Below are 26842 nucleotides of genomic sequence, written 5' to 3'. Positions count from 1 at the left end.
AATTATTTAAATACTTACCTATTAATAATAAAATGATTTTATGTTTCAGAAATTATTATTCGTTCCTGTACATAATTTATTGATCAGTGAATAATGTGACTACCGATAGTGCACCACGGGACATTTTTTAACCCACCACTTATATTTAAGTACAAAATGTATTTTTTTTTTTTTTTCAAAGTAACTCTATGTTAGATAACTAATAAAAAGTCTTTATTAACAAAACCAACTGTTTATACCTAAAATATCTTTTTATGTGCCGTATGGGATTTTTTGTGTCATTTATGTTGTGCTCCAAAGAGTTAACTATATATAACTATATATATATATTTGTAATAACACAAAAAAAAATTAAGCATTACTTACATTTTTCATTATACCACCAAATATCTGTGGCCACAGATCAGCCATAATTATTCCGGTAAACAAAAATGTAATGCCAAATAAAGATAATAAAAGTTGACACCAGAAACCACAACATTCTGAATCTTTGTGTTCATCTTTTACTCTGATCAAACTTCTGAAAAAACAAAAAATGATTAAAAATTTATAGCAAATACCTAAAATATGAAAAGAAAAATTGTAAAAACAAATATACTAGAATAATTGTAATATAATAATTTTGAATTATATTTGCATTAATAAACTTGAATATCTATTTATTTTAACTATATGATAAATGGAAAATTTAAGAAAAACTTATTTTAAACTAAATATTTTAACTTACCCATTTAGTCTACATATTATACAAACATATAGTTTAGTTATAGTCATTATTATTATAGATAATAACTAATTAACCAAATTTAATGAACAATTAATGACCATGTGATGCAGTCTTATAATTAAGTATAATATTTTAAAATTTAAAGATCTTAAGACCAAGAGGTTTTTTTCCGTACCTCAGAAATAATATAATATACTGACAAATTTATTAGTAGTATAAAATAATTAGATAAATATAACATGTTTTGATACTCTATAATTAATTAATGGAACTCAATACAACAACAATGTATCAATACTTCCTCGAGTAATAGAAATGCTTTCAATGTAAAAATTTACTAAAAATGTCAACATTTCCAAGGTCACAAAAGAATATCTCTGCTCACAATAACCATTTAATAAAAAAATGCATCACTTGCAATATCAACTAGAATATATTTTAAACTACACAACCCTTAAGATACGAAAAAAAAATAATAGTTGATTGACAAAGTATAGATGCACCAAAAAAAAAAAAAGTATAAAAAAATAAATAGAACTCACTGGACTTCCTCTTCGTCGTGACTCATTGTTAGATGATAAAGTTTTACCATTAGACAAAGAACGACCAGGGTCAAAAATAATTAAGTTACGCTTCAATACAAAAAAGTAAATTCTTTATTATACCAATATTATAGTTTTAAAAATCACATCGCACTTTTGTGGTTCAATAACAAGTTGATTGTCGAACAACGTACATAATTGTGTCCAACCAGAGTCAATAATCTATCGAACAGTCGCAATAGTTACATAAGATACAAAAAAAAAAAAATTAATAGTACAGGCATGTAACGAACGCGGCCGTCGTTGTAGTGGTGTTATCTGTTTTATGTTCCCGTAAGCTGTTATTGTCTGATATCAGTTTCCTTCTCTTCACTTGTGCACCGACTATATCCACTGATTATATTATAATCAGTGATGTAGTCTCATAAATAATCTTAAAAATACACCAATTGTCAGTAAAAAGGGTGAATAGGGTTAATTCTTACGCAGCCATTTTTTTTGTCCATGAGCCATAAGATAAGCTAACAAAATAGATATTCGAAATTAAAATCAATAAAATACAATTTAAGATTAATGTAGTCACTAATGTACCTGTAACAGTATAACAGATTTTTAAACTATATTTCCATGCGATAAAATTAAAATGTAAGCATAAAATATAAAAATATAACCTTTCATAATAAACGTGATAACAAGAAAATATTTATAGTATTTTTAATTTTTGTAGAAAAAAGGAAAAAATTCATTAATACTGTTTATAGCTATTAAGTTTATAATATAGCTAGTATACTCAGAGACGCTCGTAGGAGGGGGGGGAACGGGACCATTTTGCCCCAGGCCTCGTTGTTGGAATATTTTTTACGAGGCCCTCGCAAAGTCTTGATGTATAATAATTAATAATTAAGACTCTATTACATGCTGCGTGTCGGCAATCAGTCACGCGCGTGTAGTGACTTGTCCGATTACATTGAGCGATTAAATCATGAACAATATTCAATTCTGTTATGTAAGTATGTAATACAGTACATGCATTTAAACGAGCTTGATTGGTTAAGGTTTGGAGAAATACGTTTGCAAGAATTTTGTTATTCTCAGTGAGCATTTTGTTTATCATATCTTATTATTATGGTCAAAAGGCCCCCAAATTAATTTGCCCCCGGCCCCCGAAAAATCTTGGGACGGCCCTGAGTATACTTAGTATAATAATATATATTAAATAGTGCATATTATAAATAATTTTTAAAATAAATGTATTAAATGTATTAAGTACCTACATTTTTGTACATTATTACTGATTAAGTATTATAAATTATAATTTAATGAACATAAATAATAATGCACGATATCATATTTTAATATTTTGGATTAAATATAAAATTAGATACTTTATATAATCTGTGACACCAATGAGTCAAATACATGTTATTGAATATAACTCTCCCTAGATATGCATTTTTTTTACATTCTTTCAGTTCTTCAAACCTTGATCCATTTTTTAATATGGATAATGTTTTCTTAATACTTGAGTTTCTTAAGATCAAATATTTTAAACGTAGATTTGAAGTGAGATAGAAATTGTTTTTCCGCTGCTTTATATTTTTTCGATTTTATTTTTCTAAAATTTTATTTTCACAATTCATTTTATCTGCTTCCAATAAAAAGCAAACCGTACATTAACAAGAGTGCCTACAAGGAGGAGCAGGGGGGACAACTCCCTCTAGCTTTCCAGCAATTTAAAATAATTATATCCAAATTAAATATCCCAAAATCCCAAAAATTATAATTGGTACCAAGGTGTATTAATATTTATAGCTGGTTACGTTCAACAATGTGTGAGAATCGTTTATCCGGATTATGTATGTTAAGTTTACACAGAAAAAAATCGAAGAACTTCATTTAGCTGAAAAAGTTGTTGATGAGTTTGGGAAAAATAAAATAAAATTGCAATTTGTGTTCAATTAGTTAGTAAAAGTGTTTAATTAGTATAAAAATGTTTGATTATTAATAAAAAATAATGCTGTCCCCCCCCCCCGAATTTTCATCTGCAGGCACCCTTGTACATAAATGCTTATTTTCTGTTCCTGATTCATGAGTTGAACAATTTAAAAAGCCTTGTACAACCCAACCATAAAAAGTTCGACTTTCCGGAAAAACAGAAATTATAAAAATATGGTCTGGAAATCACAGGAATTCAGCACTAATAATAACACTATAGTATCTCTATAGAGACTAGCAAATTACTAGCAAACAGGAAAGAAATAACAATTAATTGGAAAATTGTATGACTGAGTACAACAATGAGAAGATTACGAGAATTTAATATTTAAAGAAAGTTAGCTTCAAATTTCTAAATCAGTGGTTTTAAATAGTATTTATTATATTTTCATATTTGTATTTCGTACACCTAAGTGATGACTAGTTGACTTCCTTATCAATGATTTAAAATTGTATATATTTTATTATTTTTTATTAACACACATTGTTAACCAAGCCTACTTTAATGTTGACAGTCCTAAGCCTGGAAAATGTTAGTAATTAAACAGGAACCTATTCGGCTATATCTAATTAAATACCTTTTTCAAACGGGAACCAATTCGGCACGTAGGGTTGGAGCTCGAGAACCAATTCGGTACCAGCCCAAGCCGTATGGTAAATAATTTTAATAACATTTGTATTTTTGGGGTGGAACTCGGATGCAGCTGTAGCCGAGCTGACGACACGCAACAAGTGTTTGCTATTATATGCGATGAAACTACCGACTGTCACACGTCGAACAATTTAATTTATCAATAAGATACCTATGTATATGATGGGGAAATCTATGAATGATTCATTCAATTTTTTTTGCCTATAAATCCATTTATGTAGTGGCGTAGATAGAATTTTTAAATGGGAGGACCTAAACACTTTTTTGAGCTGGTTAGGTATGAGAGGATTTCAGAGTTCACTCCTTCCACTATTAAGTTTATAAATGTATTTCCAGAATTTTAAAATACTTTTAATAATATTTATTAAAATATAATTTATCATCATCATCATCATCATCATGTGGCTTCATGACTCTGTAAGAATTTTCGCCACCTCTGTAAATGCTCTCCAACTTCCGCGATCCTGGACCAGTTCTTCCCTGTTCGTAATTTCCAGTCTCTCTAGGTCTTGTCTTATCCCATCTATCCAACGTTTTTTTGGCCTACCCCTTGGTCTCTTCCCTTCTGGTTGCCAATCCATGGTTGCTTTGGTTTTGTTTGTTACTTCTTTCCGTTTGACATGCCCAAACCATTTTAGCCTTTGTCCTTTTATAAAGTTAAAATATAATTTATAATAATAATAAATCAACAGTCATCAACTGCGGTAGCATCGCTGCGACATAATATAAAAACTATAGTGATTATAAAATAATATTGTTAGACGAGAGTCGCCACAACCTTCATGATAACCACCAAAAAGATAGTGATAATCATGGAAAAAGTACTACGTAAATAGTAGTATAATAGTATAGTACATGCACATAAACACGATTTATAAAAGGAAGGCCCCCTTAGTCACATTTTGGCTACGCTACTGCATTGATGTGAATGATATTATACTTAGAGATTCAAAACTAACAGGGAAAAAAAAATAAAGAAATACGGGTATTAATTACATTACCATTCTAAAGCCATATTTCAATCGAACTTTATTTAAAGAAGTTGTTATTAGTCATAAAATCTGTAAGTAATTATAATTTTTCTTTTTTTTTTGTAGCATGAAACTACATAAGAAACATCATGACATTAAATGCTCTTTAGTTGTAAGATGTTTTATTATTTAGGAGTAACTAGGGGCATTATAATACTTACATAGTATAATTAATACTTGTTTTATACTTAAAATAATACAATTTTAGAAACATTCAAAATAGCACTTTTATCGTGCCTTATAATTTAATTTATACTTTTTGTGTATAAAAATTAAAATGAATTTAACATATGTATTGTATCTAATGTTTTCAATTATGGGAGGTATAAAATTAAGAAATTATGTGGGTGAATTACTTCACAAACATTTTACGTAACACCAAATATGTTAATTAATTAATGACTATTTCATTAGGAACACATTTTTTCTTCATATTTTTCCCTAAGATAGCTATGATAGGTCCAACATTAGATTTTCTGCAAAATGAAACAGTTGCCACAAAAAAAAAAAAATAATAATATAAAATCAAAACTTAATACACAATTTTTAATTAAAAAACATAATATTGTATAGATCAAGAAAAAACTTTCGATATAATAAGTGGCCACATAATATTATTATTTACTGTATTATTATAACAGTAAAGTTCAAGACTGCTCTCAAGTTACGCATTTTTACGGTACTTGCTTTTTAAATAAAAGTAAAAATAGCAAAAATTTACGGTAGTACAGAAAAATATATAAATAAACTTACGAGCAAGTTAAAAACGCCTTTATCTGAGTCTAGAGTAACTGCCAATAAAATATGGATATTAAAATACAGAAAAGAAAATATTATTATTTATAAAAAAAAATAAAAACTTACTCATGTAATAAATAAAAATTTATAATTTTGTATTTAATTCACTATCAACATTATTATATATCTGTATTAATCGTATAATTTTACTGTATATTCAGTGCCGGATTTAACTATTGTGCCACATTAAGCATTAAACAAATTGCCGACTTTTAATATAAATATTTTTCTAGTCTAAAAAATGTTATTAAAGCATACAATTATAGTTGTTTCTTTTATTACTTAAAATTTTAATAATGTAAAATAAATATATACAACTGTTATATTAGTATATTAGAGTATCTGAAAAATATACACGAAATTACGGAAAAATACAAGCTACAAGCTGATAATAATATCCCGACTTGACGTAAGAAAGATAAAATATCTTATTATTACGACTTTTCATTACGGATAAAAATGATATAGAACTTGATTTTGGTTTGATAATCTTATAATTTGTAATAACCATACACTGTAAAATGTACATCTAGCTTAAAAGTATTGTTCGAATCATCCGTGTGTCTGTACATATCCATATATATCAATCACAATGAGCAAGAATGTATCATTCATGTTGAGTGAAAAAGGCAAATAACTGCTAGTTTTAAATGATTTTAAATTTTTTAAACATCATATATCTAAAAAAAATGACAATGTGGCGTGTTATATTATTTTTTTTACCTAGTTTTTACCGTGTAGAAACTTACATATGTACCTTTTTCTATCGTGTAGGAACTAACGTAGGTACGTATTTTTTGTACCTACTACTCTCGTGTAGGAACTTACATTCGCGCACGTGAAGGACCAGTCGTAATAACAAGATATTCTCGGGTCTGTACAATTATAATAAAATGCACGGCCGAAAATTTGTAGGTAGGCAACTGACTGCGCCTGAATATTAGTTGTACGCAGGGTCGTTCCGAAGATGAAAATCAAGGGGGGGGTGAATAATATGAAAAATGTCGACTACAATTTTTTTACTCAATGTATGTAGTATAATTAACTATATGTAGTCGTATTTTTACTTTTTAACATGTATATATGTCAGTGTCGCACGTTCTTAAAATTGACAATTTAATTATATATACAATAATATTTTATATTGTATAATAAGTAGTTATATAAATTTTATTCGTGTATACACTGTATTACGAAAAAGGTAATATTTATTTTCCGTAAGTAAAATTAGGTCCTTCTGGACTATAATGAAACAAGTCCGACTGCCGACTGGTATTTTTGTTGGTGGGGGGTGAGACCCCTCCCAATACCCACCTTCGGAACGGCCCTGGATGTACGGATTTGGCATGCGGTGATAGTGATGATGGATTGTGTACCGACGGAGGAAATAGAATTAACGTTAGATTTATACACGGGATTTAGTACATTGAATTTAGTAATTTGGTGGTCGGTTAGGTTTGATGCAATGATCACAGGTTTGGATAATATTTATTAATACTTAATACGTGACGATTCCAGTTGACTACGGCAATTAGACAACTTGGGCGATCATTCACTCAACTCAGCAAGTTGGTACGGACGTGAATTCAAAATATCTAATGGAGGGGGGAATCAATTATCAAAAGACATTATTAGGGTTTATTATTTAAAAATTTGTTTTTATTAGGATAATGATAATTGAGACAAGTTTACCACGAAGTTATTTTTTTAAGTAGTAGACCAAAATTGAAAATATTACTTAATAGTGCCCTAAACAGTGGCGGCGAACACGTACTCCAGCATGTAGTTCAATTTAACTACCAAGAAAATTGTAATGTTAAAAATAAAAAATAAAAATGATCATTAAACAATTTAAATTAATTGTTTTATATATTACTTGACAAGTATTTTCTATTTGAAATAGTATACTTAATAATTAAATATAATATAACATCTCCAAATGTTTAGGTATTAGAAGGGATGGTTAAATAAATCTAATTATTTGAACTGGCAGTTTCAATTTAATCAGGTGCCACTGGCCCTAAACCATTGTTATTTTTTAATCTATTTTAGTTCCTCCAGTAAACTTATATAAATAATTAACTTACATTTTTGTTATAATAAATAAACAAAATAATTTTTAAATATATTTAGGTAGCTCAAGATTTTCTTTAATTGCTTATAGAATATTTAATTACATAACTTTTTGTACATTTAAACTACATTTTCTACAATTAATTTTTAATGATAAATTCCAATCAAATATACATCTTAAAATAAAGTTATTTTATTATATCTTATGGTTAGATAGCAGAAGAATTATCATGTTCGAAAAGAATGTTACGAATCTTATATGGATCAATGTTTAATCCAGAAATACAGACGTACGAAAGAATATGTAATGAAAATATAAATGTGCTTTATAATAAGTCAGACACACTCTCCTTTGTTCGGAGAAAACTAGAATGGTTCAGACATGTATGGAGAGCAGATGAGCAGATAATTTAAAATATAATAACCAATAAAATAAATAAAACAACACTCCTAGAATGACCCAAAACCCGATGGATTGACGTGGTTGCCAAAGATCTAAAAATGATAGACCAGAATTCAATCTTACATCCAGCATATCAGAGAAGAGATGGAGAGATTTTGATGGTGGCACTGGTCCAGAATAGACCAATAAGCTGGTGAAGAAGAAAATGGTTCTCAAATAATTTGAGAAAAAAATTATTGTAATTATTGAAAATAGTAGTTTTCTTTTACTTTTAGAGAAATGTTGAATTACTTTTTCTATATTGGAGTCTATATCCCTATGAATGCAATTAGAATGTAACGTGAACTGCCTAAGACATCACAACTTGATATTACAGAAATATTAATAGAATATGCTGAAAACCAAGATCATATTCACAAAATATTATATGTTTAATATAGAAATATGTTATAAAAATAATTTAATGTTTTTCTAATGTAAGTTTTGATATCCTATTGAAGATAGAGTTTAATATTGTAATAAATATATTAAACTACTTATTAAAATAATTTTCACCACTTTTTTTTTTTTGAGATTTTTTGTTGCCCTAGAATCATGCGGTAACATTTCGGTTTCGATGAATGGAAAAATCATATTAATTCAAAATCCATTTCGATAATTTAAAAAAATTATACAATTTGTAGTATTACTAGCCATAAGGTGGGAGAGTTTCAAAAAAAATATTTAAAAATTTTTAATATATATATAAAAATTCAAAGTAGCACGGCGATTTTGACACATAATTTACTCTTATTAACGTAAACATCTGTTAAATATATATATAAATAAATAAAAAGTGTAAGAGTCTTATTTTAAAATTTTACTCAAAATATAAAAAGAAGTTGATCTATTTAAAATGTGTTTTTGATAGATTTGATTTAAAACTAAATTAGTGGTGAAATAACACATTCATGACTGGGTACAAAATATAAAATTTATATCTACTAGAATCACAGAAATGCACTCCAACCAATATACATTTGACATAAATTATCAACAGAAATTGCTTCTTCAATAAGTTTACGAGTTTGTCCAGCAACTGAAAGTGGCATAGAAGAATTTTTTAAATTTGATCTTACAAATCCTTGAAGTCTCATTTCAATATTATTCAAATGTTCTTTAGCCTAGGAAAATATAAAAATATTTTTTATTAATGTTTACCTAAACAAAAATTAATAAATAATATTTTTACACATACTTGATCATTTGTCATCTCAGAATTTTCATCAGCTTTAGTGTCACGTCCAGTCCACATAACCAAAGGATCATATAAAAATGGCTTAAGTACACTAACCAACTGTTCAGTATGAGATCGCATAACCCGATTAGTTATTTTACAAGCACTAGATAACATTCCTTCAAGTCCTCCTGTTCCCATTGCATCTACCATATTATGAGTCATACGAAAAGGCACACGCTCAGGCCATTCAAATTTTTCACCCTGTTGAATATAAAAATATGTGTAACATAACATTATTTTTTTTTAATTTTTGTTTATAATTGTTTATAATTTGTAATATAATTTGTATTACTCGGTTAAACAAGCAGTTGAAATCCACATGAACAACACCCCCATTAGTTGAATCTAACAAAATATTTTCACCGTGGCGATCACCAAGACCCAGAATATATCCAACTATAGATATGACAGCAGTTGTTCTAGTAAATTCACTTCTAGCTATATACCTAAATAATAATAAGTAAAAGTATACACATAATAAAGTCATTGTTTAAAGTTAAAAGAAATTCTATAACCATTCTCCTGGACTTGGAAATTCTTTAAGATACCAGTTTCTAAAAACAGGTGGATGTTTTGGAATTGCTTTATTCACAAAAATTGATCTCTTTTTTTCCAAAGAATCTTTGATATCTAAAACAAATAAAAATTGTTTATTATACCACATAAAAAAATTAATTTAAATAAAAATTAGACTTACTGCAAAGAAGTCCTTGTAAAGTACTTTTTGATACTTTAATTCCAATTGCCTCATAGCAATTTAAAATTACACTTCTCATAGTGACAACATTCTGAACCAACTCAATGAGGCCACAATCCAGTATCATAGGTACCACACTCTATAATTTATTAATATATACATATTAAAAACAAATAAGTAATTACACATAGGCAGCACATTTCTTTGTTGACTATTAACATATTTATAATACAATTAACAATGATTAGTAGTAAATAAAGAATAAAAATTAAGTATAAATAAATGCAGGATTTTGATATATAGTTGATCTGCTAAGCATACTGTGAAAATAATACTTTTAAAAATACAAATTTGTAGCTAAATACTGATATGATTCTTAAATAGTTAAACTATTTAAATTTCAGCATTAATATAAACAAAAAAATATCAAAAGTAAAATAAGTAATTGTATTTATCAATTTCATTGAAGAAAAACATCGACCTATTTTTTTATAGAAATTATGAGAAAAATAAATAAATTACACTTTTTCTAAGATATTTTACTGAAAAAATAAATAAAACATATAAATAAATTTGGTTTTTTTTTTTTTTTGATAAAACATATTACTGAATAATACAAAATTAATTAAATCACATTATCTTTATTTAAAATCCATAGAACTTTTGAACTTAATGCTTATGTGAAAACTAATAAATACTTACATAAGTTTTTATATAAAGATTTCGATCTCTTGCCTCTGGATCCCTTTTTAAATACATATTAACAATATTATTAAACTCCATTAATCTTGAATCAATTCTTATGTCATCCTAATAATTGAATAACAACAATTTAAACGTTTTCAAATTTATGTTTTGTGTAAACATTATAATTAATTACTTTAGGTTTACACATCATTGGGTATTCTTTACCATCAGAACCTATAATTATAATACGTTTTGGTTTTTGAAGTGAACTATATATATAAACTTCATCCTTGATTCCATGGATGTATACAAGATCACTAAAATATCAAAAGAAAAATTAAAAAAATGAGTCCACTATAATTTAAATTATAATTAATAATATCATACTCAGGAAATGGATTATGTTTATTATTACGATTAGTATTGATACGTGGTAATACTAAAGTACGAAATTTTTGAGCAGGTACCATAATATTGCTAAAATAACCATTTGTTAATAAACGTGGTAGAGATTTTGCAATTTTCTGCAGTGGAAATTTAATTCCAACAGGAGCATTTTGAGGGCTTGTATCACATAATTTTGATAAATCTTCAAATAGTTCCATAAATTGGAGTAATAAAGTTTTTACTTTAGTTAACTTTGTATGTTTGAGAATCACATTGAATCTATTTACTCTTACATTAAATGCAGACTAATAAAATGTTGAAAACACAATAAAATTAATATTTTATTAATAATAAAAATATAAAATATAATTAATACTTTATGTAAAGTCATGAGCATCCATAGTGAGTGATTTGGATAATCAAGTATACATTTAACAATGATATCAGTTAAAGTTTTAAAGCATTCTTCTAATGGATGACATATTCTTGATGTTATTTGTGAAAATGCTGTGAGGAACATAAATGTTGGTAATCGTAACACAAAACCTTCTAAAATCATAAATCAAAGTTAAATGGTCAATAAGAAAAAAAATATTTGTTACTTTTTTAGAACTTACCAATAATTTTAGTCATTTTTATAAATGTCCTTTTTCTTTCCGTCAAATACAATGATGTTTTATTATTTTTCTTTTTCAAATCTCTATTGAAGTCACTTCCAAAATCCAACCAAACACTTAACATTTTTGGCATTGACTGGTATATGTACTCACAACCATATTGCAATGATAAACCATAGCAATTTATTATGTTGTTAATTAAATTCCTTAAATATTTCAAGTTGATGGAATTAATAAACAAATATTTTTAGATAAATTATTAAATAAAAATTCCAGAAATATTTAATAATTACAATCCTTTTGTGTAGTATGTAGAAGGAGTCATGGTGTTAAGAATACGATCTTGATAATGTGCAAACATCACAAGACTTTTTTCCCACATCCCAAACATTTCATATGCCTTCTCAATGTTCAATGAATTTGATTCCAAATCAACATTGACGGTTTTATCATTATATTTAGACAATAATAATAAAGCCTGAAAATTATACTTTAAAATATTATAAACATCCATAATATATCCTGTTAAAAATTAAGTCTTCTTATAGCAAAAAATACTTTTATAATATAAGAAAAAATTATTAATTATGCATTTAAACTTACAGAAGCACAAGTTTTTCGTTCTTCTAGTTTTTCATCACAAGGTAAAGTTTTAATTATGTCTAAATTTGGAAAAAGCATATTTATTCCTTTTTTCAAAGTTGCAATTGCTTGTCCTTGATCAGATTTCTTCCATAATAATTTAGCTTTTTCAATAAACAATCCAGTAGGCCTATACTTTTCGGCTGCTAATATGTTTGAATATGCTTGTTGAAAATTTAATGATCTAAAACAATTATAACTTAATATTTATTTTCCATAATTTATGATTGAATTATTATTAATTTACTTTCTTGCAACTTTAATACTCTTTAACCAACTGATACCAATTTGATGGTTCATAATAGGTTTCAGTTCATCACTAACTAAATGTTGAGCAGCAGTTAATACAACTCGACGCATACATAGAACTTGCTGTAGAACATATGCCTGTGGTTGCAAACACTGTAATCTTTCATCCATTTCACTAGTGATGAACTCTTTCAATTGAACTTTAGCATAAGTATCTCCATCAACAATATTTAGTATAGTAATAAATATTTGTTCCATTTCGTTTAAAATATGCAATCTAAGATCAATTTAACACAATTTTAGTACATAATAAAAAAATAAAAAAATATATGTACATATTTTATATATTAAAAAAAACATACTTAACAATATATGGATATGCTTCTTTGTATCCAGCAGATCCAACCATTGACATGTATAAAGATTCAGTGACCAAATTTGTAATGGAAGAAATCTCTTTACGAACACTATTTTTATCTTTGTGTAAAAAGTATACTAAAGCTTGGCCAATACAAACGCCCCAACTTTCACTGGCATTTAATGGTTTTTCAGTTAACAATTCTTTTAATTGGTCAAACATCATAAGACTCCACGTTGCTTCAGCTTTTTCACCAAATAATGTATATTTACTATCTGGTCTAAATTTTGATTTTTAATAATTTAGTTGACATAGGTAATTAAAATCTCAAATAAATACATTACTTGATATTTGTTAACCCTTCAGCGATTTTTAATGCTGTGAATGGTTGATCGATAGCTAGATAGCATTTAACCATGCCTTTATGAAATTCCAAACTAGGATCAGAATACATTTGTGCTAATTTTTCATAACAAGCAGCGGCATCCTAAAACAGGATAGATTAAATGTAAAAAATGTAAATGTATGTAATAACTTTTAACTTTGTACACTTTATGATAAAAATATTTATTTGATATAACACTAATTTTTGTAGGTCACATCTCACATTAATCAATTATACTGCTGCATATGAATAGTTTAGTTAAATCTGTAGTTTTAATTACAACATAAAACCAACAAATTATATTTTATGAAATTTAGTATTTATTGTGATTAATCAATAGTATTAATATTGTTAGAAATAAAAATAATTTTGAATTAATTAGTATTAAAATTTTACTTGTAGTTGGCCATTAACTTCATGTAAAAGAATCATTTCTTGAGGTGAGGGATCATTATTATGAACAGCAATAATGCCTTCGAGACTATCAGCATCATTAAGTTTAGAATAAATTTGCTACAATGTTATAAAATAAAAACTATTAAAGATAACTTTACATGTGTTAATCAAATATAAACATACAGATAAAGTAGGAAGATGATCTTGTAGTTTTTCTTTATCATCATGAATGTAATCTTCAAGATACAAAAGTGCTCTAGCATATTCATCATACTCTAATGATTTTTCGGCCAACTTTAATTTAGAAAATCGTGTTAGAAAATCTAAATAAATACTAATTTAAGTTACCAACAGTTGTAAAATAATCATATTGTTAAATAATCTTACTCATTACAGGTTCACAGATAGTGTTTTTAGATGCTTTTTGTTCTCGGGTCCATTTAAATAAAAAGTCGAGTAATGTGAATGCTGTTTTAACATACATTACACGAGTAGTAGTTTCATTTTGTGGTTCTAAAGAATCTGTAATTTCATATTCGAGAGCAATCTGTCTACCAGCAATAATATCTGTATCTATTTCTGGGATATTTGTATTGTTTGTTACTGTATCATCAATTTCATTATTAATAACAGCTAGAAGTTCTTCATATATTAAATTACAGTCAACAGAATTAGCACTTAATATTGCATAAACTAAAAAAAAAAACAAAAAAATGTTAAAAAAAAAATACCTTCAAAGAAAATAATATTATAATATTAAGACTTACGTAAAACATATGGTAAAAATAAAAGCATAGCATCATTATCTGATCGAATACTTGACTTGCAATAAATGAAAATACACTTAGCTTTTTCATCATTAATTAAAGGAACAAGGCGATTAACCCAATTATAAGCCCATGAATTTAATGTACCACTTTTTCCAGACCTACAGTATGAATATAAACATTTTTTTTTATAATTTTATAAAAAAAAAATATACATTAACATTGAATAGGTACCCAAATATTGGATGTGGTATTCCTGTTTGATGTTGTTCAGTTTCTAGAGTATACCGTGATGAAGACAAAGGATCAATAATTTCATGCAATATACTTGGAATAGATAACCAGATTTCTGAGTCTTTCTTTACATTATAAACTTGCAGAATTTGCTAAAAAGATTAATTTATTCATTATTTAATAAAATATTAATATTATAACTTAAAAGTTTTACTTGTATTGCAACCGCAAAAGAATCCATGTATCGAGAATTCCTTGCAGATTGTAAACCTTGTCCTAATACAATTAATGCACGTACAGCAAAATCATTACTTTTAATGTCTAATGGAAATTCTTTTTTTCGTCCTAAAATAGTAATTTATTATAATTAAGTTATTATTTTATAGTTAATATATAATAGTTTTATACAAAAATTATTAATTATAGTAACAATAAGTTAATGAAAAATTATACACATATATAATTTAGTATAATATGATTAGGTGTATTTTTGTCAAACAAATATTCAGAAAATATACCTTCTTTCATGACATTATTCGGCAAATAGCTGGGATCTAATGCTCCAATTTTTCCTAAGCATTCACTACTAGCAAGTCTAATTCTTTTATCTGGATGCCGTAAGTTTTCAGTTAGAACTTCTAATAACTAATCAAAACAAATGTTTATTAAATTATGTGTATTACGTTTACAAATAAGTTGTACATAATACATATATTACATATATACCTTAATAATAATAGAGTTGACATTATCGCTGGACAGTATCAATTTAGTTACTTCAAATTGTTGAATTGAAAGTTCTAAATATAATCGTTTTAACCCATGCAGCTTAACTTCCAATGTTTTATGAGCCACTATGTCCAATAACCAAATGAGTAATTTATTTAGTGGTTGTTTACTAAAAATATTATAAAATCATAAAATAATATAAGATAATACATTTTTAATAAGAAAACATACAAAATATCTTTGGTGTATTGTTGAACTATATCAAATACTATAGGATTAGCTGGATGTGGCTCCAAGAAATATAACTCAGCTATATGACTTTTAAGATATCGCTCGTTTTCTTTTACCGTGAAATAAAAAATATTGGCTATTTTATTAGGATATATATCTATAAGTGGCATAAGAGACACAAATATAGTACTTAACATTGGTCCTAATGCTTCCATATCAACACTAAAAATAATTTTAATATTAAAAAAATAGAAAATGAACCACAAATATTAATAACAATAACATACCAATGAATAAATGAATCCCAGGCTTTTAATCCTAAGTAAACAAAAGAGCTGTTTTTTAAGGATATAGCTGTACGTAATATAGCCAAAATTTTGAACCTTGCTGGAGTAACAAAATTACTACCCATTAATTTTAAAATGTCACTCAACGACAGTAAAATATTTTCCTTAATAGAATCAGGTGAATTTTTCACCAATCTTGATTCTAAAATCATTAAAAGACCTAAAAATCTGGGTGAAAGAAAGTCTGCCTAGAAATGTACAACAAAAAAATGTTATATATAAACAGCATAAAACAAATATGTAAGGTGATTAATTAGTTACTAATAGTATTTTATCAACTTAATTGTACATTTTATTTAAATTACAACAGTTTTCTCGTTGACCAATAAAATTGAATTAAGAAAATAAAATAAACTAAACAATTCTAATTATAGTGAAAAATAAAAATATAATTATCATTGAACCTTTCAATTAAAAAAAAATCTTCTTTTGCTGTTACACGCGGGAGCAATTTTTATTCAGTCATCCCTTAATATTACTTAAATACAAATACAGTTAAATAAACATTTACTTACAAAATTGTTAATAGAACTATCATTTTGTACATTAAATAAGACATCATAGGTTTGTATTATCTTAATAGCTTCTATAGCTTGATCGTATTTTAAATGGAAGTACGTAAGTATTTCAGCTATGATTGGCTTTAAAATTATTAATAATAGGTATATTACTCAATTTAAAAATAAAATAATTTTTGTTACCGTAAAAGAAAGTCTGACCAAATGCACTAAGGAAGAGTTGGTTATTTCTTCTAAAAGCTGACAGCCCTTTTTGCAAATATCTTTATTTTCAGAAAGTAGTAAGTGGGAAAAACAGTACTAGTATTAAAATAAAATATTAATAATTTAGAATAAAAATTTATGAATGTATTACATACTTTAAATGATTCCTTAACTAGAGCACTTTCATTTTTTTGAGCTAATGAAGCAATTTCACTTATTATTTTCCTAATTGTTGGTTTTTTAATACACCAAGGAAATATATACTTGATAATTTGCTTTATCGCATACATATCTTTATGTGTAAAACCTAATTTATTGTAAGTTTTTTTTATATCAATATTGGGTTGATAAGTATCATAACATGCAACCAGATTATTAGCTATATACTGCATTAATTCAGTTTCATAACGATCAAATATTACTAAAAATTTTGTTTTATGTGCTGCAGCTATTTCAGTCATATAAAATTTTGCAACAGTACTATATGACGAATTTGGATGTATTAAAAATAGAAACATGAATTCCATTGATGGAAGTATAGTCAAATCTATTGGAACACTGAAAATAACAATAACATAAACACATTTATAATTGTTTTAAGAATATTAATTTAAAAAAATAGACCTTAAAAAAATGTACCTCACATTTAGAATTATAAATGTATATAATGTATAAATCAGAAAGAATAAATTAGAGGATATATATGTATATATAACAAATAAGGTGGACAGAGAGAAAAAAAGAAACAAAAAACAAGAAAAATGACAAATATTATAATCTGGTGATAATAGAATATAATGATGCACATCTTCAATTTAGTGAAAATTGCCTCTAACTATAATATGTAATTTAAGAAATAAAATTACCAAGATCAAGAATTCATAAAAAAAATTATAGTTAGACAATTATGCTAAACTAAGAAGAATTGCAGAAGTCAGTGAGAAGTGAAGAATGAAGCCCAATGTTGTGAACCAATATAATAATTATAAAAAAATATAGAGTCAACAGAATTTATTAACTGCTTCTTTCACAAAATACAATGCTAAAATATTACAACTTAAAGATTTATGTTTTTAAAACTTACCAACCAATATTGAAAATAGTTTCTAAGGATGTGTATTGAAGCTCTTTATTTCCAGATTTAAGACTGTTATTTACAGCTGAACAAAGAGTGTTTAATATTTTAGTGAAATATGCGGATTCAACCATTTGAATATTTCCTGTTAAATTTTTTTCAAAAATTATAGAATTTAAAATTTTTGAACACTGGATGCGCACTTCTTCATCTTTGTCATTAATTAACATCAACATTTGGTTTTTAAAATAACTGTCTGGGTAAAAATGATTTGTTATCATTGGTATATTTTTAATCACTTCACATCTTATAACTGTATTGGGATTATTCACCAACGATAAAAGTAATATTTTCCAAAATTCATTTAAATTTCTTTTGTATGTATCATCTATTACATATGATTGTTGTAAATCTGTCTTTATCATATTTTGTTCACATTCAATACAAAATAATTCTTCTTGGCCAATAATTTTATTATTTTGATAAATAGTTTTACCATACATAGTACACATGAGTATTCGAAAATATTTAACAAATAAAATATTTTTTATCTCATCAAAATGTTTAATTGTTTCAAATACAATAGAAATATTTTTATTTGGTTTTTTATAAAATAAAAATGGAAGATTTCGGATTGCTGTTTCACATAAATCTGAATTATTAAGTGATGTAATAATAATTTTTTCTAAGAAATTATAACAAATATCACTTTTTATTTGACTTATATAAGCAAGACACATTTTAACTATATTTATGTCATCTGAAAATAAATATTTAATGATGATTTTATTTTAAAAATTATTTTGTATATTATAATACAAAATTACTTACTAAATACAGTAGAATTATTTTTCAAAATAATATTTAAATATTTGTATAGTGGCAAATTGTTAAACATATTATTAGAAATATCCATCCAGGGAAGTGAAAGTATGGCAATTAATGTTTGAACATCATTGATCGGAAATAATAAAAATTCTTTTAAGCAAACTAGACTACCACATGTTGAAATTAATATTTCAACATTAAAGTGATCATTATGATTTACTAGATAAATCATCAGTTTATTTAACAATTTATCAATATTTAGTTTTGGTAAAAATTGATAATTTTTGTCAATAAAAGTGATTTCTAATTTATGGGCAAGACATGTAGTAGTATTGATGGTATGAAATTCTTCCATAGTAAGATTTTCAGTTGGAGATAAAATAATTTGCTGTAGATTTTTCCAAAATTGAAACCAAATTGAACTATTTATTGTCATATTAATAGAGTTGCTTCTGAAATTTAAAATAACTGTATATAAATAAAAATTAATATTATTTATAAGTGGCATAATATTAAAAGGCAATAAATCATTTTTTTTTCATTTTACAGAAAAGCAAAATAGTTAAATTAAAAAAACAATTGTATAAGTATATAATTTCGTTCCTTATGTATAGGGCAGAGGACTTGTAGCTCTAAAAAAGCTCTAAATATGCAAGCACTTATGCACTTAAAAACCTTATAGTATGCTCTTAAAATATACACTTAAAATTTTTTTTAGCCTTTTTATTTTAAAGTATTAATAAAATAAATAGCATTAAAAAAAAAGCAAAACAATTACATAATTTAAATATATTATATACCATAGCCAAATAAACAAAATACATTTTACTTAATTTTCTCTAAAAAAACGATGTTAGATCGTTATCACTTCTAGGAAAAATGTGTGCTCGCAGACAGTCAAAAACCATATTATACGACAAAAATTAAAAATAAATACATTTTTATCCAAATATTTTGACTGTATTGTTTGAAATAAAAATTTCACTTTGGAAAAAATCAATTTAAGTTAAATATGCCTTAAAAATATAAAATAGCATATAAAAGTATAAAATATGACCTAAAAACAAAAAGGACTCAAAATATGCAAAATAAAATTTCAAAACTAGCTTTGTGAAAGCATGAAACGTATTTGTTTTGTATTCTGCTATTTTTGTGACTGTGCATAACAAATATGCAAATGCTTCAAGTCCTCTGTCCTACTTATGTATAATTTTATATATATTCATTAAAAATACAATGTAATTTGATAAATAAATTTTAGAATACTTCCAAAAAGAAAAACACTATTTAAAAAAAAGTATTTCTCTTTTTCTTTTTAACTGCCAGTTCTATTTAAAATTTCCTTAAAAAAAAAATAAAAAAAAATATTATTTCTCCATAAAAAAATATAATTACTGCCTTTTAAATTGAACACCGACAATAGCATTAATATGTATCAGTATGAATTGAAACTAACTTTTCATCAAAAAATAAGTTTTCATTAATTATTTCTTCTTCTACCATTTTTTTACAATTTTTTATTTCTTGTGAAATAAAATATTCAAACAGCACATTTGTTCCCTGGTCATTAAAATAAATATTCCTTAATTAAATACATTTAATTATATTATAATATAACTATATTATAGAAGTTTGATAAGAATAGGAATTTAAATAAAAATGTTAATACAATATATTAATAGTTTATTTTTAACAATAAATTATATTATTTTAATAATTTACCTATAAGAAAATTGTATAATACAAATATATGATTTATTTATATTTTGAACATGAAGGATTTTAACAAAGAAATTATTTAGTAATAATACTTATAACATATTATACTTTTATGTATATTTTTTTTATGTTAGTATGTTTTTAACTCAATTTCTCTACATCAATTTTGAAGGGTTTTTGTGAATATTAACAATTTATGGAAAAAATCAGAGGGTTTGAATGATTTACAAGGTGGAAGCTAAGAAGTTAGGAGGTAATTTTACATTTGAGATTCTTTGGAGTTATAGTTCAAGCAAAGAAAATGATTTTATATGTAAAAAGTTGCATTTATAATTATGTGTTATGTTATTGATTAGATGACTACAAGTATAAGTTACAAGTAAGTATTAGTACAATAATGGAAGATTTTATAAGTTCATTAAATTATTTTTATATAAAAATAAAATGAACAAATGAGTTTTTAATTTACAACATTTAATAAATACTTACAGATGGAGTTGATAAATGCATTAATTGATTTATGGGTAGCTTTTCTAAAATTATGTTGGGCTTTATAATATGATCTTCTAGTAATGTAATAATTAAATTGCACATTGCTTCAGAAAATTGTTTTGTCACTATTAAGAAAATTTAATTAAATTATCATTTAAAATAATGTTATATAAAAACCTAATTCCATTAGAATGATTAACAAATACCTATTGCATTTTATGTAAGTAGTACATATTAAAGGAATGTAATAAATAATATGTAATCTGTATTATTTTCACAACTTTCAGTTTATTGAGTGATATAAAAATTCAATGTATAAGGTTATTTATAAAGTTAACTATCCAAAAAAAGTTTAAATTATTCAATTATATTATGATCAAATACTCCTGTACACAATAAATACATCACATTCATTATAGTTTTAATGGCTAGATATATGAAGTGGCTATGTTTAAATGCATTGATTCTGGTCATTGACAGTTTATCTTTCTGGATGGTATTACAAATATTCCAAAATAAGTTACAATTAATATCTATCATGAAACACAACATGCAAATGGGACTAAAAGTTCTAGTTGTTATAATCACATTAAGAAATATCAGTATGAAACTATTACCTTTGATTATAACATCAGATAGGCAAAATAACAATAAATTATGTAGAGATAATAATATGAAGTAAAATTAGAAATTTGTATTTTGGAAATATTAATTCATAATGAAGAATTTTTTAACTCCTTCCTTAAAACAAATATAAACAAGTATAAACAAAACATGAATTTAATAATTCTTAATAATTTAAATTTGGTTAAATACTGTGAGTTAATTTGAAAGAAGATTAATGTAAAATAAATGCATATTTAACTATATAGACAATGTAGAAAAAAACAATTTATTCAATTAGATTAGAACAAAGGTTAGGTAATGATCAAAAGTTTTATATTTTTGAAAATAAATACTTTACAATTAATACAACACTATTAAAATAACATAATTAAACTAAATTGATTTGTTCTTATGATTTAATAAAATTAATATAATTAATACAATATTAAAATATTATATTATAGCAAAATTGTAAATTCAAGTATCGTTTCATTTTGTAGTCTGGTGAATGTAATGCTATCATAATCTCCAATTAGCAATCGATTCAAAAACAGAAGGAAAAAAAAAGAGATATTATATCAGTTCAGTACAAAACCATTTAGTATCTGAAGTTAGTGTTTTTTCCCTCGACATAACATTATTTTATACATATATAATCAATTATTTTAGTAGAAAATGTTTTGGTATTATTGTTCATTACTTATTTCAAACTATCACCAATAGGTTAATAATATTTAATTTATATAACTATAAGTATATTATAATAAAATACTACAATGTATTACCAGATCAAGGTAACTATTAAAAGTTGTTGTAATTAATTATTTCAGTATAAACATTTTAAGATATAAATACCTTTAATATTATTGGAAAGTATTAATTTTGAAATTAAATCTATTAAAGCCATGTTTATAGCTGCAATATGAATTGATCCCGCTTTGCGCATAGTTTCAAATATGTTACTTAAAATAATTGGTATCTCATTTGATTGTTCTATTTTAGAATTCAAACATACATTTTCAATAGTATTAAACAGAATTACATAAATATTTTCCAGTATCTAAAATAATACACAAAAGTAAACATAACATTTATAATTTACACTCAAATTATATATTAAACCAAACTATATAGTGTTTCTTACTTCAAAATATAATCTATGTGATGTTGACACCAATAAATGCAAAATTAAACGGAGTCCAGCTTGAGTAACTGTTATTGAATGTGAATTATCTATAGCTAATGTAATTGATTGCCAGAATTTTATGGCAGTATTTTTCTTTATCTGATTTAAGGTAAATATATTGCTAGAAAATAATTGAAACATTTGAGATAACAAATAAACATAAGTGTTATAATCATAAATAGAAATGTTGATGGGTGTAAAATCGAGTCCAGACAACTGAGTTCGAAAACTCTTTTCAGGATTACACCATGTAACAATAATTGGCCATGAATCATTGACAATATTTTCTGCCATTTCTATAAAAGTAAATCATAAAATAGATAAAAATTCAAAAAAATTATTTCATTAATTTGATTAATTACTTGTAATAAATTTAGAATAATCATTAATAGCACAATCATATATATACGTGTTTTGACATGAAAGTACTTCAAATAAACATGTTTGACTATGAATTGAATTACTATGTAATGGTGAAAACCCACTATGACCAAGAATTTTAACAAGTTGACCAATTATCCAAATAGTAAATTCTGTAAGTAAAAGCATTTAAAAAATAATATAAAACAAATTATAATTCATTCCCCTTCAATTAATTTCTTTAAAAATTGAATTAAAAAATAATTTTTTTTCTTCAAATGACAAAAGACATAAAATACTTAATACTTAATTGCTTCTAATAATGTTATAAATATAACATATTCAAATTAATTTATATTTGAATTTATAACAACAACTATATTTAAATTTATATTAATTTTTTATACAGATTAAAGCCCGATTCACACTGTTATGGCACAGCACAAACCAAACTTTTTCTTACATTTTTGAGTTCGCAGTTCTGATTTATTTTTAATTAAATGAAAAAATTTGAATTAATTAATTTAAGAAAAAAAAAGGTCCAAATGGTATTATACTAGTGTATTTTCTGTTGTTTTAATTTTTTTTTTTTTTTAAATATTAGGTCAAGAAGTGTATTTTATTTATATTATTTTAAGTTTTTGTAATAAAGTTTAAGAAGACAATTTTTTCAGATATTTTATTAAATCAAAGTATTTTTTATACTCAGTTATAAACAATTTAATCTAGATAATAAATTGTTATAATTTGTATGTGGTTTTACTTTCTTTTAATTCAAATAAATTTACTGCGTTAATAATAATAATTTCTGCGTTCACACTAAAGCAACATGAGCCGGCACGTATCGCACTGTCAAAACATTTGGATTATGTTTTGTCGGTTGGGTTCATACCGTAACAGTGTAAATCGGGCTTTATGGTTACTATTGAAGGTCAATAATTTATGTAACACTATAAAGAGTTCTATTTTTTGAAGAAAACTCAATAAATAGTTCAATAACTTTACATCAATCATTCAATTGATCTAGGTTTCTTCCGTATTTCATATTTCTATAAAGAAAATAACATATATAATGAATTATGTGATTATCTTCAATTAATAAATAGTGACAATAAATATTTATTTGTGTAGTTAAAAAATTAACAGTCCAAAAACTAAAATTTGAAATTATCACGATTGTAAGCAAAATCAAACTTAAATAATATAAATTTTGATAAGATCAAGGAATAGGTATAAAGTATTTTTACATTTATTACTCAAACTCAAATCTTAATCATGAAGTAAGATAATTATATATCAAGATATAAATAGTAGATATTCATTGTGGATAGACAAATAGATTTACATAGATAAATATTGGTTATAAAATTAAAAATATTTTAATAAAAACAAACCTTTATAATAATCAACACTATAAGCATTGTTTTTTATGTTTATAAATGGGCTAAATACTCCTTCTTGTTCACCCATTTTACTTAAAACTTCACGCATAATTTTAGCATGCTCTTCTAATGAATCTGCTTCTTCATCCATAATAAATGTAAACATGCTTTTGAATTTCCTCCAAAGATCAAAAGGAAATTTTTGATCAACAACATTGTCTACTTCCATTCTTTCCATATTTAATTCTGAAAAATGCAATTAATATATATTTAATTTATAAAAAAAGGATCATAAGAACGAACCTTTATTTTATCACTATATAAAATATACTAATCTATTTTCTTATTTAACCCATATATTATAGTATTCAATAAATATAATAATAATGAATTCAGTATTTAATTACACATATTTGCAAAACGAGTACCTAATTTGTAATTTGTTGATACTTAAAAGTCATAAATATTTTTTTAGTAAATTCTAAAATATTATCAATTAAAATTAAAGCTAAATAATTACAATAAAAAAATAATAAACTAAAAAATTTAACAATTTATAAACAAATTACAAGCTTACAAGAGAAATCTGAAATAATGTTAAATGATAAGCTAACAAGTATTTTGAAGCAAATATACATTACCTATACAATGTATGATATGAATACACGTGAAATTAAATCCCGCCAAAAAAATAATAGATAAGGAATACCAACTATACTCATCTTCGACCATATAAACTAAGTCTAATGGTTGAAGGCAAGGTGAATATATACGGTGGACCAGCTAACACCCTCCCATCAGTTTAGAGGGGTACGTCGTATTTACTACAAATGATAATCTCGACAGAGTGCGCCACAAATATAGATGAAATTATTATCTATATCCGTGGAATGCGATGTTTGCAATAGGTGTCCTGTTTTTATCATCAGCTGACCGAGCACCAGCTGACGGATGCATTTTATTTTTATGATTATTATTTATTAACGGCTATCGACGTACTTCAAATGAGTAAAAACAATAAATATTTTGTTCCTGGTTGTGATGTTGGGAATAAAAACATAGGAAAGAACATAAATCTTTATTCCCAATTTTAAGTATCCATCATATTTTACAGCTCTTAAAAATGAAGTAAATATATAAATATATATATTATGTAAAAGTATAATATTAAACGAAACGTGATAATTAAAATGTATAGGTTTTATTTGATGAATAGAGTAAATGTATTCCCAGAGCAGGCCGCCCTTTAAGTTGGACTGATTGAGTATGTGAACAACATTTTTTACAAACTTGTCATAAAACATTTTGATCTTACATACATTTTGATGGGGTAAAATCATTATTAGAAAGAGAGAGACCTATATAAATATCTACAGCTGTACCTATTATATTTCCTAATCTACCTAAATATTTAACAAAAACTATCACCAAACGCAAAGCACCAACAGTAAGAAATGTTTTACAAAAAAAAATTCAAAAAATATAAGTAAATATTTGTCAAAAAACTCAGGAGGTATGTATTCAATATTATTAAAAATTATTATTTAATTGTTTCTATACCTCAAACAGAGCTGCAATAAATACATATAATAAATGCTCATTGCTTTCACCTGAAAATTTTCACGAAGTAATACATTAACGACCAAAATTGCTTTGTTTATAGAAATACTAAATACTTTATAAATATTATAACACTTGCAGATACTCTATTGCATGACAAATCTTTGCTTTTCCCTATTATTTTCCCTGTAAATAATATAGGTTATGACATCAATAGAGATGCAAAGAATGTTAAATTACCAGGTACAATGTGGGGCATTCATTACAATATTAATACAATTATTTATTCCCATATAGAAAATTTGTACAATGATAAAATTGTTTGGTTTACTTCAACCATCTCTCAGGTAAATAAATATATTATTAATTTAATATGTTTCCTTATTATTTAAAGGACTTAAACAAAGTTTACTCATACCTTTTCAATAATAATACAAGTTTATGGTATATATAATAGCAGGCGGGTACACAAGGGGGGTAGGGGTTCAAACCCCTCCTGAAATTCAGGTTTTATATAGTAAAATTGGTAAATAGATTGTATAATGTTATTATTGACCACCATACATTTTTGCAAAAAATAATTTTGTATTTTATAAACATTACCTAAACAAGGTTAACTTAATCTAATTTAATCCTAAATTAATCTAAGCTGTAAGGGGATATCTTCTATTTTTCATTTTTAAAAA

The 26842-nt window shown here is 25.3% G+C and overlaps 2 protein-coding genes across 3 annotated transcripts in view; both read right to left on the bottom strand.

Moving 5' to 3' along the window:
- LOC112680187 (protein peste-like) overlaps positions 1–1755 on the bottom strand; it is a 6333-nt gene extending 4578 nt beyond the window's left edge. The window contains exons 1-2 of one of the 2 annotated variants that reach the window (XM_025550212.1): positions 1270–1755; positions 367–520 (exon numbers count right to left, since the gene is read on the bottom strand). In XM_025550212.1, coding sequence (XP_025405997.1) covers positions 367–520; positions 1270–1319 — 204 coding nt within the window. In that variant the 5' untranslated portion in view covers positions 1320–1755. Of the gene's footprint in view, positions 1–366; positions 521–1269 lie in introns of those variants that run through there. The other variant, XM_025550213.1, reaches the window with a different exon arrangement.
- A 6244-nt stretch (positions 1756–7999) lies between these two features.
- On the bottom strand, positions 8000–25370 carry LOC112680209 (serine/threonine-protein kinase ATR). Its single transcript, XM_025550247.1, has 37 exons — positions 25238–25370; positions 24609–24842; positions 23217–23387; positions 22813–23150; positions 22524–22728; positions 21060–21187; positions 20308–20411; positions 18855–19303; positions 18033–18783; positions 17104–17506; positions 16928–17044; positions 16742–16867; positions 16167–16414; positions 15880–16101; positions 15646–15817; positions 15438–15564; positions 15134–15264; positions 14920–15071; positions 14686–14846; positions 14306–14611; positions 14102–14241; positions 13919–14035; positions 13482–13624; positions 13142–13417; positions 12778–13056; positions 12492–12714; positions 12182–12366; positions 11889–12094; positions 11648–11820; positions 11272–11576; positions 11078–11201; positions 10900–11007; positions 10198–10336; positions 10016–10130; positions 9793–9946; positions 9459–9701; positions 8000–9384 (listed from the first exon to the last, which is right to left on the bottom strand). Exons 1-37 carry the CDS (start codon positions 25326–25328, stop codon positions 9211–9213), a joined length of 7740 nt encoding a protein of 2579 aa, XP_025406032.1. The 5' UTR covers positions 25329–25370; the 3' UTR covers positions 8000–9210.
- Positions 25371–26842: the final 1472 nt, after the last annotated feature.

Source organism: Sipha flava, unplaced genomic scaffold (genome assembly GCF_003268045.1).
Source record: "Sipha flava isolate LNK unplaced genomic scaffold, YSA_version1 174_pilon_pilon, whole genome shotgun sequence".
Lineage (NCBI taxonomy): Eukaryota > Metazoa > Arthropoda > Insecta > Hemiptera > Aphididae > Sipha > Sipha flava.
This window is presented reverse-complemented; position numbering and strand designations above follow the sequence as displayed.

Bases quoted from the DNA above. Each gene is read 5' to 3' on its own strand.
- LOC112680209 (XM_025550247.1), bottom strand. From the start codon at position 25,328: ATGGTCGAAGATGAGTATAGTTGGTATTCCTTATCTATTATTTTTTTG. The intron at 16,868-16,927 runs GTAACAAAAATT...ATAATTTTAAAG, and splicing joins TGGTCAGACTTTCTTTTACG to CCAATCATAGCTGAAATACT. The intron at 9,947-10,015 runs GTTATAGAATTT...ATTATTATTTAG, and splicing joins TTTCCAAGTCCAGGAGAATG to GTATATAGCTAGAAGTGAAT.